We start from the raw sequence: 15,800 nt of genomic DNA on the forward strand, positions 1-15,800 counted from the left end.
GCGCTCGTTAGGACTATCATCATTAAAGTAAATTTTATGAACAAGTAAAACAAAATCACATGGCGGTCACATTTCAGATAAATTCAGTTACTAGCCTTACCAGTTTTAGACTGATAGCTAGTTAACGAGCGCGAGTATGAAGTACCGTAGGCAAAAAGCTAAGTGTGTAAATACTATTTTACTTATTACATACTTGCATTTAATTATATTATAATATCACAATATATATATATATATAATACATGAAATGTTAAATAGTCAGTTGAATTGTACTCTTTGCTGTAATGAATGTTGGTCAGATTGCGCTACAGGTTGGTAAAATGATCTTCTACTGAACTAATTCATGATAAAGACCCTTATTCTATTGATAGGCATAATCCAATCAATGACTTTATTGATATTACGCGATTGAATTTATTGTGTTTTAGACTGAAATTACCATTTATTTACAGTACTAAAAGACTAAGTCAGCGGTTCAATCGCATCTTATTACAAAGTAAATACGCTTACGTTTTTGTTACTATGGAATAAAAGAACTGTATTGGCATTCTATTGACGTTTATGAATTATGAATAATAATGTTAATTAATTATGAATAAAATTATCATTGTTTAGAAGGCAATATTATAGTTGATAGTGGCCAAAGCTTAGAAATCACATCGGTAAAATATGATTACCATAGCAACCGGCAGATCATCAACGCTAGCTCAATTCGAGTAACTTCATCAAGTTTGGCAAAATGAACTAATAGATTTCCTCCATTAAGGCAAAAATTGAGAAGAAATTGGTGAGCTTTAGTATTATTAACTAACTACCAATGATTTAAGTTTACGGTTAAGTTATACGATTATCGAAACTTCATTTCAATTCACATTAATACCATTTTAATCCATGATTTATACATAATTAGTGTATCGCATTATAAAACGTTCATGGGTATATCAAATTTAATGGCAGAACGGTGTAGTATAATATGCGATCGAAGAGTATCATCATATCGACAAAATTTCCAACGAATGTTGATATAAATGTCTTTATTTCGCTTAATATTTGAGATTTGTGTCATTGAGTCCATAACATATGACTGAAATTTATTATGGTATCATAAATATCATTAGAGTAAGGGAAACGTCAAGTACCACAATAATATTAAGCATGCATTCGACAAATACTTAAAAGGTTGTTACGAAATTGTCTATAATTACTACAAATTGCAATCTATCGTATGAGATATCTCACATACCCGTAGCGAAATCAAAGTTGATAGTGATTGTTTATTTGATCGAATATGCGCCAATATACTTGCAAGGCTACTTGAAGAATAAGAGTACTGTAAACAAAAATTTCGATATTTTATGTAACTAGGTTCTATCTGTATTTCTATATAATGAAGTGTAGTTCTGTCTAAACTAAATTTCTTACGTATGCTTTATAATAAGCAACTTGCGGCTATTATGGAGTTTATGGATCACGTAGTTTGCATTAAGGCAAAGGCAATAGGTTGAGGATAATTTTTACGGGAAGTTTAATGGGATTTGTATGGTCTCTCTTCCACATAATATTACTTTAAATATTAATCCATCAATAATTACTTCTGATGCGCTTTCTTAATAAGATTATTTAGTATAATCAATAAAATTTGTGTTTATAAATAACCACTTTTTTTAATTTATTGCAAAATCGAATATCAAAATAGCAGACATTATAGTGTACGGCCTTTAGAGAACGATGGGACGTTTGCCAGTTGGAAAGGCTACTGGTCATGTTTTGGCCAGTCAAAGTGCGGATATTGACTTAAATCGGTTCTACGTTACAGCTTATTCGACAAATTATAATAAAAAAGAATTCGAACCAAAACCTGGTCGACACATTGGGACTGGTTACGCTAGTAATCTAAGGTCTGCAATAGGATATAGTAAAAAATTGGATGATGTTGACAATCCAGCTATGGGGTAAGATGGTTTCTATCCGTAATAAAATATATGTATATAAAATACAGTAATATTACAAATTTATCATAAGACTTGGACGGGCTGATTTTTGAATACGTTTTTGAAATTAAGGCTATAAATGTTGTTTAAATATGATACTAATCGTTATACGGTTCATGATAGACAAATACTTGTGGATGCTTACGCCAGTGGAACATTATTAAGAGATTATAAGGGATCTGTTCTGGCTGATGGCAAAGAAGCATTACCTAGTATCCATATGCAAACTTTGAGTGGTTTCGCGAAAGATATTCCAAAAACATTAACAGTCAGTAAAGAGGTAAAAGCATACTATAAGGGAAACAATAAACTAAATGTTTCCTTCACAGTACCTGTCTTCCTAAAATGACAATTTCACTGTAACTTTATATTATCCTTGCTTTTAGGTTAAACAGTCATTCTTTGATACCGATGGATCTAGCAGTTTATTGCCTAAGCATCGAGCTCTCCTCTCAACACTCAAAAAGCATGATCCAATTCGCGATGAAAATGAGGGCTATGTAAATTATTTACGATTGTTATTCTGTTACAAAACACAATCAATAATGTATAATTGCAATTTTGCTCGATTATTCATCTTACGGATAATTTCTTAGTTTAGTCTCAAACTGTTATATTACATAAAAATATTTATGTGCATTAATGTTTCTGACTCGATTAAACTCAAAGGGCCCTGGTTACATGAAATCAGAAACCCTTGCCAAATTTCAGGGACAATCTCTACGTAGAGGTATGAGCCGTGTAATAAAGAAAAAATGAGATAAACTCTATAAAATACAAAATTATTAGTAAATGTTTTGATAATTTATTGCTTTAAAATCTACTCTAAACTTTTTATATCTTACCGATGTGAACAGCTAATACGGCTGATAGTACTATCGGTCGTAAAGAATTATCTGGTTTCTCCAAAGCATTTACGACGGAACCAATTACCTTTAGGGCATACACCGCTAAGGTAGCAAATACGAAACTTCCTACTGTATGTTATCTCGTAAATTAGGAACTAATTTAAAATTCCAATCAATTTTCTAGCCAAATTATAGGCTACCTGATAGTGTAATGAGGCAAGATTTTTCAAGTATTAAGAATTTATCTGTAAGTTTTGGCTTAAAATGGAAATATCCTCGTTGATACCAGACATTATCTGGCATATAGTGTTATATTCACTTGGAAATCTTGGGAAGCTAACAATAATAAGAAAATTTTCTTTAAGATAAAAATTTATACTATTTTGTCTGCTTGATATTTATTAAAGATTTAGAATTAACAAATTGCACTTGGTTGTTAAAATTTTAACGAATTTGATGATGGTAACTAAATATACGCGTGTTATTGCATATGTTAACGTTTCGTAGGGGAAAGAAACATTCCCATCTATTGCAAGCCGTGGTCGACGTTCAGATGGCTATACTGAAGGGACAACGACCAAGAACGTGTATTTGGAAAACAGTAATTTTCATGTAAGAGAATTAAATAACTGGACCAGTGTAGTGGTGATAAATAAAGAATTACTAACAACGAGATGGATGTAGTTTTACCGAAGATTTACTGCTCGAGTACAATTTTAAAATGTAAAATTTTGAAGTGAAAATTACACTGTCATCTTTAATTGCTTGATAAATAGGGATTTACTGATCAAGAGGATCTCCATCCCAAAGTCAGAGACTATTTAAAAAAGAAGGATCCTCTAGAATACGTTAACATCACGAATCCTACCAGGAATATAAAGTAAATGATGCAACTATTAAGGCTATTTTATGTTTAGCTTTCTTCGGTTTTTACTATATTTACGTGAAAACAGATTTACACAATAATTTGTAGAATAGCTACAGTTGTGAAGATATATATTGTACTGCAATTAATGAGATTACAGTATACTTATATCTTAATTAGCATCGAATAATTGGACTGTATAGTATTTGCGATGTTTAAAATGTCATCATGACATATATCCGATGAAAAAAATTTAAAGATAGTCGCTAACTGTTAAAGTCAATTCTTAAGGCTAAGCGCAGTATTTTTCCCCTGATATAAAATACCATAGTTTCCGAATACTTCTAATAAATATAGTAAATCGAAGCAAACTGGGGGAAAATCGTAGTATCTAATAGTTAGCCCTTCCACGTTATACTATACCTATCTTTTGCACAAAGTAAGATACGCTGTCATAGCATTTTTTCAATGGTATTGAGAAGTTTTCGTGACTCTTTTCTTCCAATTCGCTTGGCAGTTTGAACAAGATCCAATTTGATGGCAGATTGGTTCGAGACAAGTCTAATAGTGAAAAAATTGGTCTTGTTAAATATGGCAACAAGGTAATTAGTACCAACGTTAAGATGAAGTACATCCAAATATTTCACTTTTAATCAGTAATAATTTTATAAAGCTAATGATAAATAACAGAGTTATATCGTTTTAGGAACTATCTGGATTTACAACTAATAATATATCGAAAATTAACAATTTCGATAGAGCAAATGCCGCAGAGGGTTTTTTGACTACTTACAACGCCAAGTATATACTAGTTATAGTAGATAATTAATAAATAGCTAAAGTAATTGACAATGTTAACCTTTATTTGATTTATAATTATGATAATTCTCCAAGGTCTTTAAATTAACTTAATTAAGTAAAGTAATTAAATTTTGGTCTAGATGTGCATGTAATTTGTTTCCTAATCATTAATTTATATATTTATTTCATCGCATTAAAATTTTTGCTAAGCCTTAAAGTTATTCCTTCTTAGGTTTAGGAACGTGAATTCAGGGAAAAATTTTTCGCAGAGATCTCCTGCCAATATTAATCCAGCAAAGCCTGATGGATACACCAAAAGCATCCAGGTTCACAAGAGTTCCGATACAACAGCTGCGCTTCGGAAGTTGAATCCTTATGTCGCAAGGTAATCTAATCGATATTAAATTCAGAAACTATCGTTTGTTGCCTGTATTATTTCAGATTAATATTAATAGCTTTCTCATTTATCGAATATTGTTCTAGGAGTATCAAGCGTCGGGATCCTTATTATGATGATCATGTCTATGATCATAAAATACGTAGAAAGTAACAGACTTGCATCGTATTAAATTGTTATGCAATTATTTATATTGAGTTAATTGCATTTGTTTCATAATGATATATCCTCTTGAATTATGTAATAGCGGTAAAGTATGTTATATTATGGTATTTAAACTACCTTAATGGCTAGCGTGAGATAAACCAATATCATTTAAGCTTGAGATATCAGGCTGATTCTATCATAAGTTCGTTTTTAATTTGCAACAATCTTAGTAATAGTGATGCTTACATAGAATTACTATATTTTAAAGCTTCGACAGGCTCTTTACAAGTCTGGATTTCACGAGCTCTTAATGTGGCATACAATTGGGTCTTGTAGTTTTGCTAAAACATTAGCTGATATGTAACAACAAGACTTTATCTCTATAATTATAAAAAGTGATATCAGTATCTCAACATATATTTAAAATATCTTATGCAAACGTTCAGTATCTTCAGTACGGTGTAATTTGGTCTTCTTAAAACGATAATCAATCTTAATGTGGATTGAATAAATGAAAGATATTCATGAAAAATGTTTTGCCTACATAATATGTACGGGTAGTTTATCGTCCTAGAAAAGTTATCCTTGGTTGTCCATTTTTATGAAAGCAATAGCCAAAATAGCTCATGAACCAAGGCATTCTATAACCGTATTCATTTAACAGCTAGCTAATCATAATTACTATCGTGATAATGGATTTGAGCTTCAGACAGTGCGATTGAGTAATAACTATATCATTAATATCATTTTGGTCAAAATGATCAATCGGATAGTATTCGTCTTGATTAACCGTAGTAAGGTTTACGAAATTGCTAATATTAAAGAGGGACGCTTAGTGGACAGATTACATAACTCGATTCTAAATTTTACATCATGCAAAAGCATGCATTCAGAAGCTTTGTAGTATGCAATACGATGGAATTTGTTGTAACACAAATAACACTAAATACAATTTCGTTGAATAGAAGGAAAAGCCATCTTTAATTTTAGCAAAGAGCTGCTATACTATTTGATGTCTCGCAAACGTATGGGATGTTGTACGGACCATATAACAATATCAATGTCGGCTCCGGCTCCTTCGTTGTTCACTGACTAACAAGTAAAACATACTCTTAACGATAATAGCGAATCAACTAAACAGTTACGATACGAAACATGTCAGCAATTATGTCAAATCTTTAGTAAAATTTCTGAAAAATTACTATTTATCAATAATCCTATTCCAGTTCGATGGTATGAAATTCTACAATTACTTCTAGAAGAAAGGGAAGAAAAGACGATAAAGAAGATACTTACTAAGGCAGAAGTTAAAGACTTGATATCCATACATCATTTAGCTGAAGACGGATAGAATATAGATCATTTGTTATCATACTTGCATGATATCGGACAAATTGTCTATTGTGATAAGGACAAGATTTTAAGTAAAATGATAGTATCAGATATCGATTGGATGATTGAGGTATTTTGTTCATTAATTCAAATTACACTTTTCAAATCTCCTCATACCGATGACTGGACAGATTGTGAGAAGATTAAGATTACTGGTAAAATAAGTGAACGATACATTCGACATGTTTGGTTTAAATTTAATCTAGATGACGATCATCGAAATGATGTATTATCTCTTAGGACTCATTACCATATACTATGTTCAGCAAGTGAATTGAAAGGAAATGATCATATCTATTTTATTCCATATCTTCTTCATACACAACCTAAGGGCGATGAATTATATCCATGGAATAGTGCAAAGTCGAAATGTATCTATTTAGAATTTGATTAGGAAGAGTTACCTAGTATTTCTGATATATTTCATTGTTTGATTCCACTATGTAGCAAAGTATTCATATCAACGCAGCCGAAAACAGTCCCTATCAAAGTATCTGTAGAGACATAGATGAAAATGGTCCCTATCAAAGTGTGTGCAGATATAGACGAAAACGGCCCCTATCAAAGTGTCTGTAGAGACACGGACGGAAATGGCCGCAACCAAAGTGTCTGCAGAGACACAGACGAAAACGGTTCCTAATTATTATTGATTATACTCAAAATTAGCGTAATATACTATCGTTTCATGACCGAATTAAATATTTTATAACATTGAAGTACGGTCTGGTATTTTCTGCGATTTTTTCTAAACTAGAAGTTGAACATTTACGTCAGTTTTTTATTTTAGAATGTTAATTAATTTTATGATCTGAAATGTTAAGCAGTCAATGTTGGATTAAATAGTTACGTGGGTCGAGTTATATTGTAAAATATGTTGCAATGACAATGATTATTGTTAGCGAACTTTTATTAAAATCTTTTGAAGTAGTCATGTTATATATATATATTTTAATTACTTTAAAGGATGTTTATATTCGCTTATATAATGTTTTACCACATTAAAAATAACGTTCTATTTAAGTGTATTTTGTCAAGGCGTTCATTGATATAAGACTTCATGTAAGAGCTGTTTATTTTATACTTCCTTAAATTTTAGGTTGAATACGGTATTACTGTATGTAGATTGTTTTACCATTAGAATAGTATTTTAACATTTTGATTATTGAATTTTTGATTTCAATCATTCGGAATTATAGATAAATGAATTTTTTTCCTCCATTCTCAACATTAACGTTAATATACGAAGTTCAATTAACTGGATAGCAATTGCATATGTATTAAAATATCAGTCATATTATTTATCGCTCATCATCATCTATTCAGAAAATTTACATTTCGTTATGTATTGTTACTATGACTAAAATTATATGTTCATGAGAATGTAGCAAAATCAGGCTCTGCCTATGCTTTAAGATAACATACTAAACTGCCTAAAGCTTGTAAATTGTTTATTATTCGATACTACATTATTAACTAAAGAAAATTATATTATAAATAGCAAAGATTTACATTATTAAGTAAAGAATATCCTACTACAAATAGCAAAGATTTCTTGAAAACAAGCATCAAATCTAAATTTTGTAACTTTTTTTATGCTTGTATTGACGGTTGCTAGGAAATTTATTGTCTTTGATGAACGGACTAATCATTACAATTATCAAGTATTCATTTTGATATTGAGCAAACAATAATTAACTAAACGCATAATTACTGATGAAATAGTAGAAAAATTTAAGTTTATTACATTGAAGTTGCGACTCTTTGTTTCAATGTCTTAATTTATACCAACACAGAAGTCAATGATAAAATTCGAAAAGTCAATAATTGAGAATTCTTCGCTTTCAATTTCTACGTTATGGATTTGTGTTGATCAAGATATACACCTATTCATTTATCTTATTAATGATTATTCGCACCTTTAAGTGGTACTACTTTAATATCAGTATGAAACGAATTTGAAATGCAAAAACAATTTACTTTGCGACTTTTATAGTATAGCATTTTCGTATGAGCACTTTACCAGAGTAACGTTCATTTTTCTTCATAGCCTTAAGCGCGGCTACGAGTATTATCTTTAATTTGCATGATCTTATGAGAGTTCAACGCTAAGTTATAAGGATTTAATACAGTACAGTACATATGAATATATTCAAGGTAATGCATTAGTACACTATAGCTCGTATTTAGCCATCTAACAGAAAATGATCAATTGCACTATAGCCTAATTTATTGACCTCATCCAAGAATTGTCCAGCAATAGCTAATTTGGGCTCACCATCTTAAATTAATCATTTTCTACATTTAGAGAGGAGCCTTTAGTGGATAAATTAGATAACCCTATTTTAACTTTCATATGATGGAAGAGCATGCTTCACGAACTTGCAATACGCAGTATGGTGGAATTTACTGCAACGTGAATACAGCTAAATCCAACTTGCTGAATACGAAGACAAGCGCAATTTTGATGAATAGCTTCCATTTCCTCCTACTATTTTATATCTCGTAAACAGATCAAGGGTATACACTGTCTTCAATGGCGGCTCAGCATAGTGCTTATCTATAAGCAGTAACTAACTGCGTTATTCTCATAGAAGAACAGATTCTTTACATGTTGAATCAGTAGCTACTGCCATGGACTACAGTATTTAGCCTATCTTAAGCTATAATAATTATTCATCTCTCAACCAATTAGAAGTCTTCGTTGCGTAATCAATTATTCTCTAAAATACTATAGTTCATAATAGAGTCTGTGCTAAATGACATTTCTATGCTTTATAAATGTTCATTCATTTAAATTTTGATTAGAATTCCTGAACTTATACGCGTATATTGGCCAATAAATTATTACGTATATATTGAATAATGTACCTGTTACAATAGTAGTGTAAGGATTTTGTATTTACATATAAAGTATGTGTTACAGTTAATAGACAAGTTTATATGTGACCTATGAAGTTTCTATTAAATCATATCAAATGCGATGGTATTTCTCAGAATCGAATCCTATTTTAATTTACTAAATTAAAAACGTCTAAATTATCCTTTGCATATTTAAATAAACACTTATTCATTCGCATATGGTATAACTCCAATTGGGAGGGCTTTTTCGATTACACTTTGCTATTTTTACGAAGCCTCAGTGATGTTCTGGCTTAAGATTATACGTGTAGTAGTTTCTCTTTCAAATTATATCTTTAGGTTTTACTATAAATTTTAGCCTTTGCATTTGTGAATATGTTAACGGCAGATACCATACATTACGAATCAACAATTTTCATCTAGAACTCTATATAAAGTAGAGAGTACTAGTATAAATACATTACCTGAATGAGGACTGTACAATACATTTCGTTAGTATTCTTAATGCTAAATATATTTAATGATTTCTTTTTGTATCCTTAAGTTAGAATAGATTCCTTAAAGGCTTTAAAAAATCCAAAGACTCTTCAAATCTACTATATAAATGTACATCGATGTACCATAAAGGACCCACGGCACATTTTCTTAAATAAAGTATCATCATGTGTAGAGAATAGTTCAAATGCCTATGATATTTTCAGGTATCAGTTTAGGGAGACCTATACGAAAAGACTTAAAATGAATTTGAAATACAAAAACATAACGCTACACATCTTGTTTTCTCGCTTGAGATTGAAATGCAATAACGTGCAACATATGAACACTTTACTTGATTAATATTCATTTTCTCACAATAAATAAGCATGATTAATAGCAATGTCCATAATTATGGTTGATTAATTTTTAGTCATAAAAATTTAGTTACTGGAAATAAATCTAGATTTAACACATGCAATCAATGTAGTATGTATATAATCATATACTCTGGTTTTAAGTTATACGCTCGTATAGTAGAAAATAGGTGATCACACTATAATTTATTGATACTACGCTACTAGCGATTTCGTCACGGCTAATTTGTCTAACCATCCCTAATACATTACTTTCTGTCGTATGTATAAGGTAAAATAAATGGATTACTTAGCCTAATCTTAACATTTTATTTACATAAAATTGGATCACCCTTTGCTTTATATTTAGTTGAAAATGGACAGTACCGGTACTCCATGAAATAGATATGAATAATGCATGAGAATAAATAGACAAGTACATAAAATACGTATATTTACTAAGCAAGAAACTGTAACATGACTAGTGTTATGTGTTAAGATGAATGAATCTGAACTGGGAGTTAAGCTAAATCATTTATTTTCTTGTTTTCTCAATAGCAAAACTGCAATCTATTTAAGGGAATTCGATTTTAGATTTTATTAATAAAATGAGCATAGTATTATGATATTAAGACTAAACAAACTGTTTTATAAATATACGAGCATAGAATTTCTTTTTTCACTTTAGCAATGCATGACTTATTATAGACATGTTAGGTTAAAGGCAAATAGATACTACTAATTGCATAGCTTAGATGATAATCTAACAATACTGCACATCGCTTATATGCGAGGATACTATTGAAATGATAAGGTTGATCAGTGCAGAAAAAGATTAATCAACTTGTGGATTATCGCGTCAATGAAATAGATTAACAACCTTAAGAGTAGACATCAGCTTTATTGATATAGCTAGGCCTAATCAACACGCTAGCATTTAAATGCAATGGATTGAATATCAGCATTCTTCATGAACAAGCGAATAATTGATGAATAGAAAACAGATTGATCAATCTGCCTAATCGTAAATTCACCAATAACTAAATAGTCAATACTTTTATCATCGGTTTTCGTAGGTTCAAAGTTATGAAAAGACCTAAATACATAACTCTCACGGTAGTCTTTAATCCATTTTATCTGTAATCAATTCTTTTATACATTGGATTGAAAGGAATGCATATCAATTAGATATTATCTCGTTAGCGGAGCTGGTATCTTTTCAATAACACTATACGTTTATTTACATTTATCAGAATAATTTACTACAGTCGTGAGAAATAAAGCAATCTTACACCGTTAGCTAGTCTAATTTAATTGGATTATTATCATAACCCTTTCAATTAGGAGCACCTTTAGCTTTCAAAAATGCGTAACATGTACATTGCTTTTGGATATTCATAGTTTTTGAGTCTTGATGTAAATAAATGGATAGATTAGTTTCTGTAGCGATTGCGGCCTCAACGAATAATTAATAACACCCATCTGTTCTTTTTATATCCGTTTGTTTCTTTGGCGCGCTATCAATTTTTATCGTTTTATTTCACCCTTTATCTGACGTATGATTTATGGATCATAGGTTGGATCTGTTATCCAGTGATGATGCTGATGAATATGTTCTATGTACACATTGATGAAAGGTAAAGAATAGGAGAGTGAAGACGTCAGAATGTTAACGCATATGTTTAGAAAGCTACCAACAATATTTGTATATCGATGGCATGGATGATCAGTGAATTGTATAAACTTCATATTGTTCTCTCTTAACTAGTTGTATAGTACAATTTAGGCAATTAGTTGGAATTGACATCTTTTATATCCGATTGTATAAATTACATTTAATTACCTTGGAGTTCATAATGTAAATATGCTGCTATTGGTTCACTTAATCGTTACCTTTATGTCATGTAAAGCTTACTACTACGATACTTAACTACTATTCTAAATTGCCGATACGCGTCTACCCATTTTTCTATCCAACATATACAGTAAGATGAGATTACAACGTTGATTACAACTAAGGAATTACAGTATTTTCCATCGCATAATAAACAAGAATTAAAATTGTGCCGTATCTAAGTTATCACTTTAGATATCTAATCTTTTTTCAATTATTGGTTTGGAATTGGATCCTGCATGGGAAGTAATATCCAATGACAACGAAAACAAGTAAGTCAAGATAATAATTAATAGCAAAGAGTAAACATTTTATCGATAAAAAATCGGCCCCGTTATTCAACTAGCTGCTGTTATACAGCCATCTTGTTAAGACAAAGTTACCTATAAAATATATTGATAGAATAATAATGGTGACCATTTTGATATGTCAAGAGAAAGAAAAAACACTCTGTTTTCTAACAATTTCTACTCTGATAATAACGATAAGTTCTCATAAAAATTCTGAGAACTAATTACTGTACAAGTTATTTTAACTTACTGTTCCTCCTAAGCCCAAAAATGATTTCTATTTGCTCTTTGTCTTCAATATTAATGTACCGTGTTTTACTAATCTCCTCGTTGGACATTAAAAGATGGCCCAGTCTTAATGTATGTAAACTAGGCGTAGAGTGATATAACATTGTCGTGGGAGTAGCGATCGGTAAAGGATGAGTCATAGTGTTTTCATATTTGCTACAAAAACTCAGCATGAGCTAAAATTGATACCTTCCAATACATTTTTTCTTACTCAGAACGTCTTTCTTTGCCTTGATAACTAATTTCCGTTATACAATAATTTAACGAAGGTGTCATATAAGCCCAAGTGATAGTTCATTTATTAATAGTTGGGCTTTAACGGAAATTGTAAAGATAGATTAGGCTAAAAGATTCCAAAGTACTATAATGAAAATAAATCGAGGAAGTAGTTTGGGTGATCATAAGGCTAATGGCTTTTTTGATGAACGGTGCAACATTATTTTCGATGTTATCACTTCCTATCCAGCTATAATGGCGGTCATGTTTGATCGTCATTAATATCTCAGAATTAATTTTACGATTACAATTTAATATAATAACTCTAAGCACCTATTCCTAAACCCTTCCTATTGCGGGAGTCTATGGAATCATCATCATTCAATCCGATATTTGTATTAGCATTCAGAAATTGAACTGTCATATAACATGAAAAATTAAAAATTTGACTGTCCTTATGGTATATACGGTCGCATCATCATTATTCTGTCGAAGGTACCAAAATAGTAAAATCAATCGGGTTTACGTAATGAGCACAAGGATAAGTAAAGTTTCTCCAATAGAAAAGAAAGGTAGATATCAATCCGAGCAAACTATTAGAATCAAACGACCACAATATAGACTGATGGAATCAGACTCGTACACCCGCTGATATCTCTACATTAATTTTAAATCGATCTTGTCCCGTCAAACACTGTAATAACGATTATGGATCATTCTTTATTTCTATTGATTATTATTATCTACCCATTAATGACGATATGATTGATTTTTCTCATGGTAGATGTAACAAAAAGCAGCCATTAGACACCCTCTAACATGAACTAATTTTCTTTGACACCATGCGAACTATTAAAGTTAACAATTGAGAACTGAATATAAACGACAGTTTAATTTCCGTCATGGTAATTGTTTATTTTTACTCGTTAAAAAATGAGAATCGAGATGAAGTTGCAGCAATTTGCCACGTTAGAATAGTGGTTGATGATAATTATGCATTTTTTTACATGTTCAATCCATTATCTAAATTGTTACTGTAGTATATCGTTAAGTTTTTACTAATTGGATCAGTAGAAAGTCATTTTAATGTGAAAACTAGGTAATAGGATTGTCTAGGCAGCAAGCATCTTTGTTCGAAAGTTTTCAAAGTTGCAATAATGTAACAATAAAATTACACTAAACACATAGTTTTACATTAATTAAACTATGGAAACTCTTAATAGATGGCGTTAGTAAATCGTAGATGTATTTTAAATCTATTTTTTGAGATCTGTAGAGTCATTTTAGCGTTTTTTCATTTCTCTGCATATAACATAAATATGATCAGATAAAAGTGGAAGAGGGTGGGAGGGGAATTTTGTCTCGTTTTTTTTGTCTTGATCTCGTCAAATTAATGATAAGTAAATGATGTAACCTCTATTACTCTTGCACACGATTCCAATTTCAATTTAATATGAAAGTTACCATCACTGCCCTACCAAACATATTGTAAGACATTTAATACTTTATCGTTGATCTTGGTTTGCTTATTCCTTCATCATTGTACGAATATTAAAGTCTACTTATACGGTTATACTGTTAGCTTATTACAACAGAAAATAAAATCATCAAATCAATAATTCGTGGACTTCCCATTTTTATCGGAGTAATTAAAGTTACTTACATTCTGACCTTATCACCATTAAATAAAAAAATTATTCTAGTAATCATTATTTAATTCTTAGTAACTGGAATTGTTTTATTAAGCAATGTTTATGATTATTTTGATATAATTGAACAACTTTAGATATTATATCGTGACGCCGTGGAATTGAGATAAATTCCCTTTGATCAGATCATCAAGGCTATCATGTCATTTAAGACTACATTTTGGTAGTGGTTTATACTCCGCTACAGTTAAACTCAAGACTTTCATGTCATTTAGTTTCTCCGAATTATCGTAGATTATAATTTTAATTGAGGCGGTTATCTGCGCCCTATTCCTGTAATTTACTTTCAATAGACACTACTAAAAGTAACCTTAGCAATTTGACTTATTCGCTTAAACGACATAAAATAGTCGTTACTTCAGTTTATATCCAGTAGATACTATAATTTCCTCCTGCAACTATGCTCAAGATTGATAAAGGATCATGCCGATTTAAAGTTTATCTATAACCGCGAGTTACTTGCTAACTATAGTTAAAGATTATGTCACATAATTAACCGTTAATGTATGTTTTATAGATAAACTTTGGTTAGCATTTTATACTGATTGTTACTACACTCGATAGGCTAGGGTTATAACTATCTATAAATTGGGAAATTATTTCCTTTGGTAATGATTATTACTTAAAAAATGCTGATGATATTAGATTATTTGCCTTTGGGTAATATATTATGCATGGGATGGAAATACACATGATAAAAAACGATGATCGGCGATTATGACGACAATGATCATCCATGAAGGAGGCTAAGTAACGAGGGTTGGATTTCTTACCCATAGCATCATTGTCATACAGTAGTATAGGGCATAACGGTCATGAAAGAGTGATGTAGGATAATAGTAAGGGTAGAAAAGCGGCAATATAAGCGGACAATAAAACCAGGAGGCGATTTGAAAACAATATAAATAGATTTACATGATAAGAAAGAGACCAAGGAAATTTATTATTTTAATGCCCCCAACATCGATAAAGGCTCAATTAAAGCGATCTAAACTTCAATGATGACATCTTATTTGCTATTCATTGCCACGATGGTAGCAATATGTCCATTTTTTGAAGGTAGTGTTAACCATTTTTAGAAATAAGGACAGTGTGACCGTTGATGAATTTAATTCTATATTGGTCAAGTTGAATTTTCTAACCATGCCTGCCAACATTTTTATGTATTGTCATTCTCATGTCAACTATGCATAACGTTGATGAAAATCATCATCGCTATCATGTGATTGATCAACTATCGATCTGATATGGCTTTGATATCTATGCCGTGATG

At 30.9% G+C, this 15,800-nt stretch overlaps 1 protein-coding gene across 1 annotated transcript; it reads left to right on the forward strand.

The window, feature by feature from the left end:
- Positions 1-1,728: 1,728 nt before the first annotated feature.
- Positions 1,729-5,055, forward strand: TRIADDRAFT_54198 (uncharacterized protein; the record flags this gene model as incomplete). The annotated part of the gene is made up of 11 exons (XM_002110285.1): positions 1,729-1,952; positions 2,115-2,271; positions 2,378-2,491; positions 2,661-2,721; positions 2,849-2,946; positions 3,347-3,451; positions 3,616-3,719; positions 4,222-4,306; positions 4,411-4,505; positions 4,738-4,890; positions 4,989-5,055. 11 exons carry the CDS (start codon positions 1,729-1,731, stop codon positions 5,053-5,055), a joined length of 1,263 nt encoding a protein of 420 aa, XP_002110321.1.
- Positions 5,056-15,800: the final 10,745 nt, after the last annotated feature.

The sequence above is a fragment of the Trichoplax adhaerens genome, genomic scaffold (assembly GCF_000150275.1).
Source record: "Trichoplax adhaerens TRIADscaffold_3 genomic scaffold, whole genome shotgun sequence".
Taxonomy (NCBI): domain Eukaryota; kingdom Metazoa; phylum Placozoa; class Uniplacotomia; order Trichoplacea; family Trichoplacidae; genus Trichoplax; species Trichoplax adhaerens.